The sequence below is a fragment of the Ambystoma mexicanum genome, chromosome 10, assembly GCF_040938575.1.
Source record: "Ambystoma mexicanum isolate Mex_15411 chromosome 10, UKY_AmexF1_1, whole genome shotgun sequence".
NCBI classification, from domain to species: domain Eukaryota; kingdom Metazoa; phylum Chordata; class Amphibia; order Caudata; family Ambystomatidae; genus Ambystoma; species Ambystoma mexicanum.
The window spans coordinates 1,432,462,128-1,432,481,763 of NC_090932.1; the positions used below are offsets into that span (position 1 = coordinate 1,432,462,128).

General features: G+C 44.3%; 1 protein-coding gene across 2 annotated transcripts in view; it reads right to left on the reverse strand.

The window, feature by feature from the left end:
* Positions 1 to 19,636, reverse strand: part of RPH3A (rabphilin 3A) — a 1,455,977-nt gene that overhangs the window by 621,016 nt on the left and 815,325 nt on the right. For both annotated transcript variants that reach the window (XM_069619488.1, XM_069619489.1), the window contains 2 exons: positions 12,253 to 12,339; positions 10,224 to 10,389 (listed from right to left, as the gene is read on the reverse strand). In XM_069619488.1, coding sequence (XP_069475589.1) covers positions 10,224 to 10,389; positions 12,253 to 12,339 — 253 coding nt within the window. The remainder of the gene's footprint in view (positions 1 to 10,223; positions 10,390 to 12,252; positions 12,340 to 19,636) is intronic.

Consider the following 19,636-nt stretch of genomic DNA (forward strand, 5'->3'; position numbering starts at 1 on the left):
CTCCCTTGCTTAACCACTCCTTTTGGGCAGTGAGGTCCATGTGGGCTTGGAGGTCAGTCTGTAATTCTTTCCAGCAGGTAGTAACAGCTACTTGGTGTTGAATCCGATCCTTGGGGATCGGATGGGCTGAAGGCATCCTGGTCCTCTCCCATTCTTGACAAGGCATCGGCTTTCCCGTTGCGCACTCCAGGCCGGTAGATGATCACAAAATCATATTCCGCAAAGAATAATGCTGAACGTAGTTGGCGTGAGGATTGTGCCTTGGCTGTTTTCAGATACCGTAGATTACGGTGATCGGTAATGACAGTAACCGTGTGTTTGGCTCCCAAAAGGTAATGCCTCCACGTCTTGAAGGCTCCTTTAATTGCAAGGAGCTCCTTATCGGCTATAGCATAATTTCGTTCAGGTGCAGAAAACTTGCAGGACCAGAATGCTCTAGGATGAAGCTGCCCCGTCTCAGGGAACTTTTGTGATAAGACCTCCCCCATGGCGATGCTGGAGGCATCAGTTTCCACTATGTAAGGTAGGTCAGGCCGAGGGTGTTGGAGTATAGGTGCTGAAATTAAGGCTTGTTTTAATTCTTGGAAGGCAAGTTCAGCCTCTGCTGACCAAAGGAACGTCTTCTTTTTCTTCAAAAGAGACGTGATCAGGTGGACAATTTGCGAGAATTGTGGTTTAAAGCGTCTATAAAAGCCCAGTACACTTTGTACCCCTTTGATCGATGTTGGGGAAGGCCATCGAAGAATAGCTTCAACCTCACGTGTGTCCATATGAACTCCTCTTGGAGTAAGCATGAAGCCCAAGAACTCGACCTCTGTGACGTGGAAGGGCATTTTTTCTAGTTTAACATGGCAGAGTTTTTCCAACATGCTCCTCTTTGGACTGCGAATAGATTAAAATATCATCAATGTCGACGAGAACACAGACATCCAGCAGCTCATGGAGCACATCGTTCATAAAATACTGGAAGGCCGCTGGTGCATTGCATAGTCCAAAGGGCATCACCTGATACTCAAAGAGTCTGTATTTGGTCCGGAAAGCGGTCTTCCACTCATCAACGCTTTTAACTCGTATGAGGTGATAGGCTCCCCGAAGATCCAGTTTGGAATAGATTTGAGCTCTTCTTACCTGGTCGAGTAATTCTGGAATGAGTGGCAAGGTTATCTGTTTTTAATAGTTATTTGGTTCAACGTCCTGTAGTCGATGCATGTTCTAAGGTCACTTTCCTTCTTGGGTACGAAGAAGAGCGCTGAGGAAGCAGGAGACTTGGATGGGTAGATAAACCTATTGGCTAGGTACTGGTCTAGGTAGGTTCGCAAGTGTTGGTTCTCTTGTTCCTTCAGGGCATAAATTCGACTGCACAGGATTTGGGCTCCAGGTATCAGGTCGATCTGGCAGTCATAGGGCCTATGAGGAGGCAAAGTATTTGCCTTTTCCTTCTGAAATACATCTTGATAGTCCAAATATTCTGGGGGCAGGACACCAGCAAGGGCCATAAGAGGTTTGGTTTCGGTCTTGGGTTGCTGCAAATGACAAGTTTTGGTGCATTCTTGCGGAAAGGTCAGCACTCGTGTTCTCCAGTCAATTCTAGGGTTATGAGCCTCTAGCCGCGGCATCCCTAAGATCATTTGGAACTGTGGAGCCCCAATAAAATCAAAAGAGATGTCCTCTCTGTGACTTTCCTGACAAATCCGCATTACCTTTTCGGTGTGTTGCGTTACCGGCCCAGAGGATAGTTGTGAGCCATCCACAGCAGAAATGTTCTCCGCTTGTGGTTTGCGCCGAAGTGGGAGGCCAATTCGTGCGGCTAGGGCCTGATCGATATAGTTACCTGCTCCACTGTCTATATACGCCTCCAAGGCGTGCACCTTAGATGGTTGCTGGTGGTGAACTAGGAGTGCTGGAATGACTAGATGTGAGGTCTGAACTACTTTCTGGTTTTTGCTCAACATGGGGACCCCTATCCTTGCCGGGCACTGGAGTTTTCCTGAACCGTGTCCTGTTCCTTATCGGTATTATCTGTGGCACCAACAGTTCTCATACGAGGTTTAGTGGGGCAATTTCGAAGGAAATGTCCTGCCTTACCACAGTATAGGCATAGTTGTTCCTGCCTCCATCTTTCTTTCTCGGCTTTAGATATAGGGGCCCGTAACCCCCCGATTTGCATTGGTTCAGTGGTTTTGTGGGTCTTGCCTGGATTGTCCCTGGACCTCACATAGACAGGTCTCTCTTCAGACCTAGAGCGGTCCATCTTTCGGCTTTGTAGTCTGTGATCCAGTTGTAATGTTATTTTGATTTATTCGGCACAGGCTTCGGGAGGATTGACCACTTGAGCTAGCACATCTGTTAGTTCCCCTCGTAGTCCTCGGTAAAATAACGTAGTCCTTTTCTCCTCAGGCCAGTTGGTTTGTGCAATAAGACGATTGAAGGTGGCTATATAGGTCAATAAATCCTGATCCACCTGTCTGAGGGACAATAGTTCATTATCTAAGGCCTGTCCCTGAGTGTGTCTTGCAAACAGTTTCTCCAATTCCCGTTGGAATTCCCCGAAGTTGTGCAACACAGGCTCATTCTGGTTGACCAAAGGTATCGACCAGTCCGCTGCACTGCCTCCTAGATACGAAAGTACAAAACCCACCCTAGAAGTGTCATTCGAGAATGCACCTGGGCGGCACAGGAAGTGCAGTGCAGATTCATAAATATAGCAAATTTGTTGGGGTCACCCATAAACCGTTCTGGTGGGGATGGTGGTACCGACCCTGGGGGTACTACTTGAACTGGTGGCGATGATGGTGCAGAGGTTGACAAATTCCCAGGTAACGGAACCTGCCCCGCATGGGATTGAAGCACCTGTCTTGCCAGATCGTCGGTTCATTCTTGGGCAATGATTGACTCCCTTCTTAAAGAGTTTGTCTCTTGTCTAGAGGCGTGCACTTCAGAGCCCGTAAATCCCCCAGCAATTGGGCCAACTGCTGGATCTCAGAGGTATTCACAACTCCCAGGCAGAGGTTCAGAGAGGCTTTGCGTTCTGTTACACTCACTTGGTCTCTGTGAGGGCGTTGGGGCACGGTTGGAGCCCTCCCTGGAGTTGACTCCCTCAGACCGCTTCTCTTCCCGCAACAGCTGCCTCTTCGTGGGCCTGGAAGGCTGAATCTGTTCCGGCGAGAGGGTGAGAGGCAATGAGGCTAGCATGGTGGAATCGTGGTTCCCTTCCCCCCTTTCGTGCCAGAATGTGGTGCACAGAAGTTTACCCATGCAGGCTCACCTGATAGTATGTAAGGGCAAGCTCTCCGTCCTGCTTTCCTTCAGCAGGGGCGCTGCGGATGGACCTAGTTACGGCACTGGTCCTGATTGTGGAGGTCCAGACCAGCTGCGACCGTACAGTCTAGAAGGTAAGTGTTCCTATGACTTTCGTATTGTCCGTGTCCTTGTAATAACACTTATTGTTCATAAGGGTATATTGTTCTTTCTCCCCCCTGTAGCAATGAAGATGTCCCAGGAGCGCGTGATGGCAAAAGGAAGCAGCTCCGGGAGTTTCCACCACTGGTAGGTAAGCTGGTGATTTCTGAGACTGCACCAAGTTCATAAATTAAGCCGCTTTAACGGGTTAAAGTCTGTGCTATCACTCACCTTGTGTCTTTTACTCTCTTTGCAGGTGCGGCAGGTTGGCGATGGCTGGAGGCCGGTATCTGGCTCCTAATGGTGGTTGGAGACGTAGATAAGCATGGAGGCAGCACCCGAAGAAGGTCCTAAGTCGATGGAATGCGAAAAGGTAAGGTTGTTGGGTTGTACCGGTCGAGGACTCCGGGAAGGTGAGTATGACTGCAGCCGAGTCGGGAGCTGATGGCGAGGCTTCCAGCGAAGAAGCGATCACAGGTAAGACTTGCGGTGTGACTGCTGAGTGAAGGCAGATGGTTGTGCTTCCGACGGTGGTGCAATCTCAGGTAAGGCGTGCGCAGCGATTGTAGAGAGGAAGCGAGTGACAAGGCCTCCGGCAATGATGCTTTCCAGGTAAGACGGTCGAGGTGGCTGGAAGTGCGCGCATTGAGTCAGGTAGGTGGCGAAGGGTTCCGGAGACTGGGAGCGCACGTGCTGGATTAGGTAAGATTCTTCTGGTCGGTGGTGAGCGTTACGTTGCTGATAGCAAACTAACGCAAAGCGCCAGTGTTCGGGTAATGCTCATAGTGCATGGGCACAGCGGTTTTACATTAGGCTCGTTCTCAATAGTGTTTGAGCCATTTATGGGTGGTAGCGCCCCCAGTTTGGTATGGGTGAGACTGTGGTGTAAGTCACGCATGGTAAATGATTCGGATAATGCAGCCATTGATGTATGGGAGGTAGCACCCCTGGTTTGGTACGGGTGTGACTGTGGTGTAAGTCACGCATGGTGAGTGGTGTGGATAAGATGGCTATAGTCCCTGGTTTGGTATTTGGTGGGACTTTGGTGTAAGTCACGCATGGCAAGTAATTTGCATGAGGCAGCCATTAATGTATGGGTGGTAGCGCCACCGGTTTTGGTTTTGGGTGTGACTGTTATATGTAGGTCACACATGGTAACGGTATGGTCAGCTTCATTGATGTGAGATTCACCACTTGTATCATGGTGTTGTAGGTCCCATGTGATCTGTATATGACTCTTATTCACGTAAACATTTGGGTGCAGGATGGTGATCAATTTTTGTATGAGATGTGTTTCGATGTGCCTGGCCAGCATGTCGAGTTTGTGAGTGAGTGGATGTGATTCTTTCTATAGAGTGGGTGTCTGTGTGTGTTGGTGTGTGAGAAAGGAGATGTGTTTTCCGTGAGTGTGTGGTGTGATGGTATAAGGGAAGGAGATGTGTTGAGTAGTATCTGTGTGGGTGTGTGTGTGTGTGTGGATGTGTGGAGTTGGTATAAGGGAAGGAGATGTGTTGTGTTGTGCTTGCTTTGGTATGATGGATTGTCTGTGATGTCAGGTGGAATCTTGTCTTGTGAACCATGGAATGCTTGAGTTAAGGTTCCTAGCCCAGGAAGTTGGAGGTCCCTCTGTCTGGGTGATGGTTGCCAGCGTTTGTCCTGTCCTACTTGTCTCGTTTTATCCTATGTAACTTACTGGAAAGATAACTTACGTACCTGTAATAAATACTCAAGTAATCCTAAGAAGGCTGGAGGTCACTTCATTACAAATCTCTTGTGAACGTTCTTTGTTAAATAAAAGCACTTGTTACATTGCAAACTATTAATGTATCCTTAAAAAATTGTATAAACCAAGGCTATTTTGGCACAAAAGAGAACGCTCTGTATGAGGATATCTGTGTTTATCTTCCTGGTTCTGCATTAAGTAACATTTTGGTGTGAGTGATAACGGGGCACATTTGGCTATGATGGCCACAAACTTATGAAAACAGGAGGAGCAGATTGTTCAGACAACTTATGTCAGCTTCAGGAGCTGTATTATTGCCACAAGGGAACTTGAATTCAGGGTGATAAATCAACTGATAAGATTAGCACATGATGGCCGTGCCCAACACGTTGTTTTCGCATGTGTAAAAGTGAATAAAAGTAAGGTAATATGCATAGAGAAACTTTTATGATCGATCACAGTATGCTTAACAGGTAATGCCCAAACGATCGTAACTGCGCACTTCTCCTTTCATTTCACAAAAAATGTTCCACCGTAGAGTACTTCACAATCTTATAAAAACAACACAGAAATCACGCTCTACCCTTAAAAATAACCGCACAAGACGACCCTGGAAGCTCTCATTGACAGCGTAATGCTACTCAAAAGGAAATTGATTATATTAATTTTAACCGAAATGAAACCATAAACAAAATTAATCAGTAAACTACAAAAAGCACTTCCAAACATGCACAATGTCAACAAAGATACTTCTCAAACTTCTGTGCAGATGAGTGCATTCACACAACCAGCACGGAACCATATTTCAATGAAGAGGCATACCAACAAGAGCATAAAAACCCAATTGCCATACATAGCAGTGGCCGAGGGTATTACATTTGTAGACAATACCATTATAACAGAGGAAACCCTCGTTGAAAAAATGTCCCCAACAAACTTACAATCAACTCTCCAATCCACCAAACCAATCAGTCCAGTCTACAAATGTCCGTGCACCTCAATGTGTAATGTATGAAAGCAATCCTTCAAAGCTTTATGCCAATTCCTCAATCACTTTGTGAAAGTAAAAGATAAAACTAGAATAAAAACTTTGCAAACCATGGACTCCTGTCCAGTACACAGTGACACTGGACTGCAAGGACATTCATTAGCCTGCATTTCAAGACCTGCTTGCAAAAGCACCTTCGACCACATCAGAATATTAGCAACACACCATTCCACTCTATGGAATTTTGTCCGCAGACTGTACTATATAAAAAGTCCTGCTTTACAACTAAAACATTTTAATAACATTCTCCTACATGGCACAGCCAAATAACTCCTTAAAGAAATAGACCACTTACAAAGCAAATATTTTGGAAATGAAGATCACTTAGAAGATCCAGAAACTGTACAAAAGAGTACCAAAAACATTACACATGCCAATCTTCTAACAAACACATCCAAAAAAGAAAAAGCTAAGTTTAAAAGCGCATCTGCTGCCTACGGCCTTCGGTCATGCACCAAAGAGTCTAGGAACTAGCCACAACCACATCATAATACGGCCATGCATCCAAGAATCTGGCCGCTGCCACAAACAACACACGACAATTTGCCCTTAACTTCGCAATGTAAACACAATCTACTGATACAAAAGTAGACCGCCAACCCTATTTTTCACCAATAGCAATATCACTATATCATCTGCCTTCCACTCCCTTACTCTAAAAAGCCCTCTTCCATCAGCAAATAACCCCAAACATGGCTCTTCAACTCCCCACCAAACACAGAGAAAGAAGCAATGATTTCTCCTGCATTACCATGTACAACAAAGTTGATATGTGCCCGCAATGTTACATCAATGAAAAGTACCATTTCCACTTCAATGGTATTGTCTCACTGTGTTCCAAAAAGTCTACACTGCCAATACAGTATGTATAATGACTGTACACATATTATTGTAATACTTCTTTCCAATATCCAAATTCCATTTGTGTACACATATTATTACAATTCTTATAGGCAGTGGCCCGGGTGCATAGCCTATGGCCTACGGCCTCCAGCCATGCACGCAATAATCTAGGGACTGGCCACAACCACCACAGCATAATACGGCCATGCACCCAAGAATCTGGCCAGTGGCCACAGCCCATACGCATAAGCCAGGTGCCCGAGGCCCTGTCCACTTCTGTACACAACCTATTATAGTACTTGCAGCCGGTGGCCAGACTCTTGGGTGCATGGTCTCCTACAATGCACCCAAGAGTCTACGGGCTAGCCACAACCACAACAGCATAATACGGTCATGAACCCCAGACTGTGGCCACACAACAATTTGCCCTTATCTTCCCAATTCGAACACCATCTACAGATATCAAAGTACACTGCCAAACCTATTTTTCACCAATGGTAATATCACCATATCATCGAGACTACATTCCCCTACTCTAATAAGCCCTCTTGCAATCACCAAATAAGCCCAAACATGTTTTGCCAACTGCCCACCAAACACTACCTACTGCAACACTTGTGGATACATTCTTGGTGCTATGGCCCTATAACACTGCAGTACTTGTGCCAGTGCCTAGATTCATGGGTGTAGGGCCTATCTGTAACCTATGCAAACATCCTCATATCACCTACATTCCACTCACCTACCCTAATTAAGCCTCTCTGCATTCACCAGACAAGCTGCTGTGCCCAAGGCCCTGTCTGCGGACTACTGCTGTGTCTGCGGACTGCCGCTCCCCACACCTTCTTCTTCCACCTAAACAAACACCTATCAACCATGTTTCACTCCCCCACCCTTTCCAGCCCCTCTTCCCACATCAAATGACCCAAAACATGTTTCCCGGCCCTGTCCCCCACTGCGCTATCCGCGAATATCCACGGATACAACATGGCGGGCGTTTTGGAAAAATATGACGCACATATAACTTTCCTCCAGTCAATCAGCAGGTGCAATGCTTATCCGTCAACATCACGCGGCCCTCTGGGCCAATCGTGGTCCTGTTCACGGAGCAAACAGGGAAATAGATCCACGGTGCAGAGCAGGAAATCACTAAATTTTGGGGACTTACATTTTGCCTGTTTTAAAAAAAAACAATTGTACGGATTTACACCAAATTTACAAAAGCACGCTTTCGGGAACAACCCGCCGCTCCTGCCGCAAATCTGGTGAAAATGTGTCCAGCGGTTTTGGCTGTAGGCATGAGTAAAATATTTTTCCATTACATCTATGGAAAAAAAAAATGTTGGGCCCCCCCTACAAGTTTGCCCCCCCTTGACAAAACCTCACCAAACTTGCCAAAAGAAATATACAGGGCCTGCGGTAGCAGCCCTGTAGTTATGGTTAAGTTGCTCAACTCATAGGATAAGCAATTTTTGGGCAGCTTTGCCCCCCCTGAACAAATCCTTACCAAACCTTGCAAAACAAGTATATGGTCTCGTCTGAATTATTTTGCCAAGTTTGGTGAGGTTTCATCAAGGGGGGCAAAGTTGTAGGGGGGTCCCAACATTTTCTTTTTCCATAGACGCAATGGAAAAGAAACTTTGCTCACGCCAATAGCCCAGACAGCTGGATGGATTTTCACGAAATTTCCCGCAGTAGCGACGGCTTGGTCCGAAAAGCATGCTTCTGTATATTTGGTGTCAATCTGTTAAGTAGTTTTCTTTCAAACGGGGCAAAAGTAGGTAAAAAGAAATTAGTGATATCTGGGTTCGGTCTGCGGACTCACTTTCCTGTTCGGTCCACGAACAGGCATCCGATTGGCCCAGAGGGCGAGGTGAAGTCTGCGGACTTCATACGCACCCACTGATTGGATGGTGAAAAGCATGAGGTGCGTCAGATTTTTGGAAATGCCCACGATGTTGGATTCGTAAAATAATGGATTTTAAATTGTTTCACCAATTTTTGCTCATAGTTACATGCTATTGTTTTAATTTGTAAAGAAACTATCTAGTTCAGCAGTAACATGTTACTTATTTGTATTACATCAGTTGAAGAATATTGTATTATGTAAAAGCTGTTGTGTTAAAAATAACTCATTAGGGAGAACATACCTGTGTATAGACAAGCCAACATTGTTGCCTATGCCAATGTTTGTTTACAATGTGATTTCTGTAACGATTTGTGTTAATATGATAACATGGCAAGTTCTCCATTATACTGTATTCTATTGACTGACTACAATCAACATAAACATGTAATCTATGTACTGATGCATGTAATTCAGATCAATGAGTGTCACTGGGAATGGTCTTCTAATCATGTGCATCTGGGCAAGGAAGCTCAGTCAATCAGGTGGCTGGAAATGCATGCGAAAACACACACTGTACCACTTGCGTTTTCACAGCCAACCAAGGCCATTTCCGGGTGTTGCCAATTATTCTGCACCTCCCTTCCTGGACTCAAATGCTCGAGCCCCCCCCCCCCAATGTCATCCGGAAGGCCCCAATCAACCTTCACCCACCCCACTTACCTGCTAGGGCTCCTGGCACTGCTACTCCTTCCTGTCGCAGTTGCCATAGAAATAGATAAGGGACTTGCTCCCTTTTCTACTTTCTATGGTGGCAGCAATGTTTTTTTTTTTTTTAATTTCCATGGGAGATTGGGCTTGTTTCCTTTTTGGGTGTGTTTATTAGAAGATTGGCATGTGTAAGGTTTTCGGTACTCTTTTGTACAGTAACTGGATCTTCTAAGTAATCTTCACTTCCAAAATATTTGCTTTGTATGTGGTCTATTTCTTTAAGGAGTTATTTGGCTGTGCCATGTAGGAGAATGTTATTAAAATGTTTTAGTTGTAAAGCAGGACTCTTTGCATAGTACAGTCTGTGGACAAGATTCCGTAGAGTGGAATGGTGTGTTTCTAATATTCGGATGTTTTGGAAGGTGCTTTTGCAAGCAGGTCTTGAGTCGGTCTTCCTTAAAAATAAATAACAATGCAACTATTTGCACCCCGGACGAACCCCAGGGTGCAAGTACAAATGCCCCCGCTTGGGTGTTTTGCCCAAGTCTACCTAGGCTCAGGCTGGCGGTACATTACCGTTAAACTGGGGTGATTGCTACATTCAGGGTAGTTCTAAAACCTATTTGTATACATCAGAACTAAGTGCATCCTACCTCTGCTTTGGTTCCGGGGGTAATGTCTTGCTTCTGATGCAGGAGGCTCTGAAGAGGCAGCTTCGCCAGGCGGTTGCTGTGGTTTAGCCTTCTTAACAGCCATTGGTTGGGGAAGGACAGTCTTTGGCAAACCTTTGAAGAACCACGCCCCAGAACGCTTCCAGACCTTAAGAAACATCAAAGTGTACAGGCCAATGAGTAAGGTACTTCTCTTTTCATAATCCAAGAACTCTGAAGCTTGCTTTGTACATGCATGCATGAAAGTCACTCATGTCGCTTCTTGGCACATAGCAATACAAATAAGAGGACAACAGGACATAGCGCTACATGCTAAGTTTCTCCCACTTCTAAGTGCAGCAATGGTAGATGTCACTGTTATTGAACTCCATCTATTGACCCTGAAAGAATGATGGGCAAATCAGACTTGCAGGGATTCAATTCTGGGATTGCAAGTTACACACAGATGAACTGCCTTGAATAGCGGTCCCTCATAACTCAACTACGCCTAAGGTACATTCAAACGCATTTCTGAGATAATTCAATGAGAAATACTGGGGTAAATCAACTCACATTTTCTTTTCTTTTCTTTTTTTAAAGGTAATCTTTCTATCCATCCTTTATCACATTTCATGTATGTGCAGATATTGCAATGCACCTTCACGGTATAGGTGGTTGCCTTAAAAAATATATATTATATCCCGGGTGAGTGACGTGGCACTCCCCCATTGGTCAATTTCTGAGGCACTTTTATACAGACGAGTAGTATGTACCCACACCTTGAAGATGGCCTTTTTTAACCCACCTTCACTCCCCAAATGGGGGATAATAGCTTTGTACACTATGCCCCTGGGCTGTAATTGAAGTTATATTTATTAATACATGTGTTTAAGGTTTATTTTAACCAGCAATGCACAATAAAAAATGTTTTTAAAAAGAACGTGTAGTTATGGGCCTGTAGTTCCCATTAGACACCCTCACTGTGCATGAGCCTCTCCAGGGTCCATAAGTCTTGGTACAGCCCTTAAGTTATGTCTAAAACGCTTACATATAGCACAGATCTCCTTTTCAGTGGTGTGCTAGACCAGCTACAAAATATCAGACGTAAACATAGTAGATTTAACAAATAGAAGGACGAACGTGTGCTACTTTTTCATCCATGGTAATTTCCCGGAAAGTTGTAATAACTTGGAGTGCATACGTTCGATGAATGCTTTGTGTAAAAGCCATCAGCACTCGCTTCGTAACCAGCTGCCACTACTCAACAGTAACGTAACCAAACATCATTTTAAGTCTTAACATCTCCTGGGTACATCCATATTTTTAGAAACAAAATCTGCAACCCCTGAACTCAGCTTTTCAGGGGCAGAGGTTATTTAGGCAATAATGTCTTCTATGGCGGGCTTTCATGGACGGAAAAGGCCACCAATCGAAATAATATGCTGGACTGATGCGACACAGCAGGGCCTTACCAAACGTAAAACTCATCACGTAGTCCATTCGTGCCATCAGCACCGATGATAAGTAGTTGGGTAGCTAATGGCCAACATTTTTTTTATCTGAAAACACGCCTAATTCTGAGGACAAAAAATAATTCCCGAACAAAGATGGCCACCAGGGAAAATTGAAAAGGTCCTAACTGAATAAAGCCCCTTTCTGTTCTCTACGGCATCCGAGGTGGCAGGACGAGGCAGTAGGAGAAAGTAAGACCCCATTTTAAAGGCAGAGTATGGGCAGGTGGGGGTAGAAAGAGGCGAGGCATGTTGGCACTGCTCGGGTGGGTATCCAGCTGCAGTGCTGGTGTCGGGTGAGGATCAGGAAGTGTAGGCTTTTATTGCTGAATAAAAAGCCACGTCCTCTCACACTACACCCGGTGCAAACATCTGCTAACACACCTGGATGTGGAAGCATACTTTGCAAAACCATTGTGAACGTTTACAAGGTTTTTCAGAACAGCCTGAATGCAGCTTATTTTCCCTCAGTTATACCAAAGTATTTGCCAAATGATCAAAGGTGAAGAGATTGCACTTACCTCTCTTTGCTCACTACATATTTTGCACAGCCAGACAGAATGGGGGCGGCTATTAGGGGTCTCAATGCCACACTTCGTGCAAACGTTCTGTGAAAGAATCAAATTCCGAATGTTAAGTATCACTTGGACAAGGCACAATCATCTCTTTTTTTTCAGCTGAAATGTGAACTTAAAAAAAGATGCCTGGAGTACACTGATCAACAGGACACGTATTTGCGTTTGCTCCTAGCAATACATGTTACACATTATTTATTATTTATTTTACATGGTAGGCTTCACAATCGTTAAAACCCTAAATCAGTAGCTTAACGTGATAATATATGTATAAATGTTAAAGGTATTTGCACCGCGCACCGTCACCAATGGAGTTGGTCCACAGGCACGCTGGCGGATCTGTAAATAAGAAGATGGGATGGGTTAGTAAGGTGAAGAGGGAGTAGGACAGTGAGAGGGGTGGTGTTCTGTTGGCAGCTTCAACTCGGTATATCCCAGGTGCTGAGCTTTGGTGCGAGTATCGGATCAATGTCAGTCCTCGTGTGCTGTTGGTCCGGCTTATGTGTTGTTGCGGTGTGGTGAAGTGTGTGCAGCTTGTTGTGCGAGAGATAGTTGTGTGAGTTTTTTTGTGAGTTAAGTATGCAGAAAGATTGAGCTTTTTGGTTAGTGGGTTATATGACATTTAACATGCTAACATTCACAATTCCATCTAAGTGTGGCACATGCAACATTCACAATCCTATCTAGATGTGACGCAGGCTAATGTTCACAATTCTAAGTGTGGGACATGTTAACATTCCCAATTCCATTTAAGTGTTGCACTTGGTAGTCTTCATAATTCCACATAGGTGTGGCATATGCTAACATTCACAGTTCCATATACTGTGCCATTACATTCTTGCCATTCCGAGTTGTCATTCAAATATTTAAGTTTCAGTTTAGAATATAAAACAATTTAAACAGGAAAATAAATCCTGAAAACAGGAAGATGCATAAAGGTGCAATCTATTAGGAGAATCACTGGTGGGGAAAATGGGAGTTGGTGTGTTTCAGGTAAACTAAAACCATATATTGCATTGCAGGTGTATGTGTATGTGTATGTGAGGGAGTGACGTGCAAGTGTCTGCGTTTGTAAGTGCCTGCGGGTGAAAGGGAAGATCTGTGGGTGTCTGCGTGTGTTTGTGTGAGCATGCAAAGTGCGAGTGTGCATGTGTGTTGCATGTGCACGATTGTGCACATGTGGGAGTGTGCACGTGTCTACGTGTGTGTAAATGCATTTAGGGAAGGACAGGAGCAGTGGTGGGAACCTGTATCCACCTAGAGGTTTTGATCTACAACCCCCATGATCCCTCACCATTTACTGTGTTCACTAGGTCTGATGGGTTTTGTAGTCCAACATATCTGGAGGGCCGCAATTTGCTCACCACTGGGCTGGAGGGTGCTCACAGCAAAGCTGATGTATTTCTTTATGGGCACCGACCTCATAAAAGGGGTTTAAAGTGGCTGACACATATTATTGTTACCAGGATGGTAAACACAATTTACAATGAAAATCATGACATATTTTAGGGGCACCAGCAGCATGAATGTCATTTAAAGGGACAAGGCTGATTTATTTTGAGGGCACCACCAGTACAAATGTTATTTAAAGTGGCAATGCGTACATATTTTAAGGGCACTAGCAGCATGAATGCAATTTAAAGTGACAATTATGGCAAATTTTGGGGTCACTTAAAATGATTTAAAGTGACAATGATGACATAGAATGTAACAGGGTTGTAGTTATGGCCCTATTTCAGCCTCCGTTAGACAGCCTAGCAGGTAAATGCCAAAAGCAGACCTGACTGAGGGGGGGTGTGAGGGAGTTGGGAGAGGCCAGGTCTCTCTTTCTAATCTTTCACATGATTCACCGGGAGCAGCACCATCCAGAGACAAACAATAATAACTACGAGTAGCACAATGTTCCTGGGTCCAATGGCCAAGGCCAGGACCAGAATTAAAGGCGTGGCTGCTCTAATAAGGATGGCTTATCCCCACCCATTCAGGAGATGAGTGGGACACCCAAAACCTAGCACAGAGCATCCAAGCATGTTACAGGGGGGACGTGGAGCAGCAATGGTGGAGCTGGGGCAAACGCAGACCTACACAGAATCAGGGCGAGACCAGGGAGCACTCCCTAAAACCTTCTTACTGAATATAGAAGAACTATGTCAGAGGCCTCATGGCAGGCTGGAAGGACATTGAGGCCGAAACAAACCAGAACTACATCCCCTAAAGAAGACTCTCAGGAAAAATCCAGCTCACAAGGGGAGAATATGGAAAGAGTTGGGAATGGTATAAATAGAAGGAGGAATCCCGGCGTGCACTTATACACCGATGACAACATGATTACTCTATCTTATTCCGGGGGATAGCTTATAACAGTAAAGTATAGGTAGAGAAGACTCTTTACTGTTAAGAGTTGGGAATGGACATGATATATTTCATACTTGCCAACCCTTCCAATTTGGACGGTAGGCTACTGCTTTTAACTTAGTCCTACCCCTTACAGATTTCAGTGTCCAATCCCACCGATTTCCAGCACCGCCTGCCTGGGGCCCAGCCAATCCAGTGTGAGCAGAGCAGCATCCCCGGCATTCAGAAGGCGGGTCTGTTAAATGGCCCATTAATTTGATGGATGTATTCCTGACCACAGATGACGTAAAACACACACTCTGCCCAGGGCCTGGACACCGTGAGGTTCAGAAAGTGTTGTTGCTTTAAGGCCCTCCGCCACCCCTTTCATATTACTGCATGTAAAGTAGCTGTTCTGAATTGGCCTGCAGGGCAGGGGCAGTGAGTATCATTTCACAGTGTCTGGGCTCCGATAACCAAGAGTCGTCCAGGATTCACTTTTAAAACTTCAGAAATAATATCCATTGTAAGCTTTCTGAAGCAGGCGGTAGTGCACTTATCACGTATCAACAGCTCCAATGCTCCATTAATTAGCATCAATGCAAGTTTTGCCACCAGTAGCCTGAAGAGGTAAGCATCTGATGCCACTTTGTGGGCACAGTGGGAATAGTATGTTGATCGGGCGTGTGTATTTCTAAAACGAGTAGCAACATTTGGAATCGTGGAGGTTGGGCGTGCTTTTTGATCTCCTTTTAGTTTGGATCTGGAGAGTGTCTGGATGTCATCTGTATCCATAGTGTTACAATTTCCACTAGATCATTATTCTAACACTATTAATGATAATACAACATTTCAGGTATTTGATATAGCGCAGCTCTAGCTCTGAGAAGCAGCTCAGATCTAAAATAGTTCATTTCTTTGTCCCTAGTAGAGTGATAATATGAGTATTATATCCAGCACACTGCTCCATTTTACGTTATGTCTGGAACGAAGAATACATACATAGACACTAGTGAAATTGTAAAACACATTTTACTGTGCAATGGAAAATTGTGATGGTTAAAATATGGAAATGTACATGTAATGATGCGAAACATGTTCTGTACATCGAGTGGTTTACAGTGTAAGTATACACAGTTATTTAACTAATACTGATTTAGCATTTATATAGCGCTACAAACCCTCAGGTATCTGAGCGCTGCTTATTATTACCCACAGTGCCTGGTGCTCATTTATCGGCCTCGGAAGGATGAAGGGCTGAGTTTGGCCCTGCCGGGATTCGAACCGGCATCAGCAGGCGCTGCAGAGATGTTAAAGCGAGTGTTCTACATGACCTGGTTTTAATGGAAACACTTTGCCTGTTCAAGAAATACATTGAACACTATTTTTAAAAACTGCAAAGCACCCGAGGAGACTGCTGAAAAAGTACTTTTACTCCCACCCTGGTGACAACGAATCTGGTGAATCCTCAAGGTGGTACATGAATACTCTAAGCCCACCAATATAGTGAACAGAACAGAGTGTCCCTGAAATAAGGGGGCTGCTGCTCCCTACCTGTTTGTTCCCCATTAGTCAAACCATCTCTAGACCTGTTCCTGCACATTCCCCACTCACCAGAGAAGTGTCTCTCAGGTGCTGTGCTTTTAGCTCGGTGCACAAAAGAAAGTACAACTAAAGAAAAACCAAAGAACGGCTCCAGGAAAGGAGGAGCAAGAAGCTGATGTGTCAAGGGCAGGGACTGCAGCAGGGCCTTTCAACGTTTTCAATTGAAAGGGGCCATGAGTCTCATGGAAGACGCCAGCAGCTGCCCCATGTTGCCAGTTAGCAATATATTTTTCTCTAAATTACTGGTTCCGGGGCTTGCCATAGAATCTTCATTTGCAGAAGCCCTTACGAGTGTCGCTACCCTTGAAGTATACAGAAGTGTTATCACCTTGTTGTCGTTTCACACTGGTTCCTCCACAACATATACTTGCTGAGAAAGAAGGATGCATAGCTTTTCAGTGGATTTTTCTGTTTCAGCTCCATGCTGCCAGGCCATCTTGTGATAATCGGCTGCTCTTAACCCCCAGATACATTTCTTTGTCATTTCATTAGGTAAAATTGATGTGAAATCATTTCCCATGGTGTCATCATTATGCTACTTACTATTTTTGAAACTTTAAGATTCCTACAGATTTTTGGTCACATAATGTTGGCATGTATAATATATTGGCCAAGGAAACAGTTAATAAATAGGAAGGAGGGGGCTATATAAAACCAGGAGATTGTGATTGCAGTGAAATGTGTTTGAGTGAGGTTGGAGAAGGAAAACCTGGCCCGAGAGACGAAAGATGCATGTGCAGCAGGTGGAGGGGGACTTGGACGAAAGTTGTGGTGTGTTTGGAGATAGTGAAGGTAAGGTATTTGGATTGAGAGTGTGGCACCAATGTTCTTGTATGTGTGGTAAAAATGCAAGTTCAGACCGGTAAATCGTAAATCTTCTGATATAACGGTTTATCAGTTGCAGTATTACCCCACTAAAATGGGAGAGGGCTGTGTTGATAGCCACACAGTTCTATGCACTAGGCTTGAGCATGCCCTAAATAATTGTGTTTCAAGCAAATAATATGTAGACGATAGAGTTGGGCTACAGTTAAGTATACATGACGTAACGTTAGCCCGAGGCACTGTAAACAGACCTCAGAGCATGCTTTTCACTAGAAACAATTTCACATTTTATTAACTTGCTTAGTAGCCACAGAGGTTGGCAGCACATTTGCAAATTATACGTTCCCAGGATCATATGGTAAGATATTAACAGCTTTTGATACTTTCGAGGTCAGGATGCGGAGTTCATGGGTGCCAGAGAAAGGCAGTGAACACACAACCATTGTATAATTAGGCATATTAGCTCATGAAACTGGTCTACTGATGGTTCCAAATTGCCCCTTTGCACATATGAGCCTGGGAAGAGGTTTGAAGAGTTCCTAAAATGCAATATTAAAAAGGTAACTTGCCAATGGTTCAAGGCTCCTCCAGTGTCATGATCAGTTGTATTCCCTTGAGAAGCGGATGGAGATGACCGGCGCCAGATGAATAAAGATCCGCTGGTCATCTCACATTTCTCAATGTTTTGTCAATGTGATGTGAGAATTGGGGGTTGAACTTTCAGGTAGTGTAGTTGTGGGTGGTGTGGCAAGGTTTGCAGGACTCAATAATTTCTGGATAATGTATGTCCCACTATAGGGGTATGACATAGTTCAACCAATTAGCCTCACATAGAGAACTAACCTAATTTTGCAAAGTGGTTTGATGCTAATAAATTTGTGTGATTATAAAAGCTCTTGTTTTAGGGGCAAATCTTTAACAGCCCCTTTCATACAGTTCTGTTCTGCATTCTGTGTGAAGTTTGCTTTCCCAGCTGCACCTGGACTCAGAATAAATTGTGTTACTTCTTGCGTGGTGTAGAATTCTTTTTTTGGATTACTTTTGTCATTTTTATTGGCAAGTTCTGCTGTACATATGTATGGATGTGAGAGAGCGAGAGCATGAGAAAAAGGAGTAAGATCAGCAGAGTAAAGATGGGGTAGGAGAGAAAGGAGTAATATCAGAAGATTTACGATATAGAAAGAGGAGGAGGCAGAGAAGGAGTTAGGAGAGTAGAGGCAGGTAATAAGTGCTGGAGAGGGAGGGAGGTAGAGATGTGGAGTGAGGGGAGGAGTAATATCAGGAGGCAGGTGGACAGTGGGTACAGGAGAAGTGAGTGCAGCAACAGTGCCAGGAGGGAGAAGGATGGTAGAGATGGGGAGTTAGAGGCAGAAGTGGAGTAGATATGAAGAAGGACAGAAAGTGAGGATAAGGAGCAAAAGAATGTCACATGAGGAATGGCACGGCAAGACAATCAGGGTACCCTGTTTTAGGTCACCTAGGCATCCCCTGAGGGAGATAGACAAGGCTACAGCCTGTAGGCCTCGAAGGGGTCGGGCCAGCCTAGACAGTGTCTATACTGCACAAATCAAGTCTGTTGGGAGAAGAAAGCGTGGTTTAGGGAGGTGTGAACCTCCTGCAAGATTGAAGGCAAGCACAGAACCACCCCTAGACTAAGGATATTACAATAATGTGGACACCAGAATCAGTGGCAATGGTGATGTGTACTTTGGACACCGGTATCAGGAAAGCATTTTTACAGTGGCAATGATGGGATATCAAATGAGCACCAGTATACTGAAAGTGCTTTAAAGTGGTAATCATGCTAATATATTAGGAATATTGGTGTCATAAATGTGAATTAAAATGGTAATGATGATATATATGTGCACATCACCATCATAACCATGTTTTACAAAGGCAATGATGACATATATTGTGGGCATATACATGAAATGTGTGCTTCACAGTGGCAGTGGTGACATACATTGTGGGAAAAGCTATCATGGGTAGTGTTGTAAAATGCTCCTGTATGTTGTTGGTGACGTGGCATATCTTTTTTCCTGTGTTGTCCTGCAGAAATAATTGTGAATTGCATGATATTTTACAAATATTTACCAAAACGTTTAGTGCAAAATTGCTGCATTTCAACCCATTGTTTTCAAAACATTCTCAGGGCAAGAATCCACCACCCTCCAATCATAGCAATGTGGTTTGGGCTCCCGCATTGTGCTCAGTGGCTTTTAGACATTTTCAGAAAATGGTTACAAGCCTCCACTGAAAATCGTAAGCAACTATGAAAGAACCAATGCATAGTGTAAGGAAGGCATGGTATATCAAAGCAAGACATACACAAGTGATCACAGTTCAAGGGTGTTTATTAAACAGTAAAAATGGGTGAGATAAATGCCTAATCTAAACCTAAATCTAAGATGGGAGCAAGCTACAACCATCAAATAATAACAATAATAAAGACCTACTAGAGGCTAGTCAAATAAAAAGGCCCTATACTAAAACAAAAACTATTGCCAATCCTTACCACTATGCTACACAATAGTGTGCAAAGTCTGACTTCAGAGGACCTGAT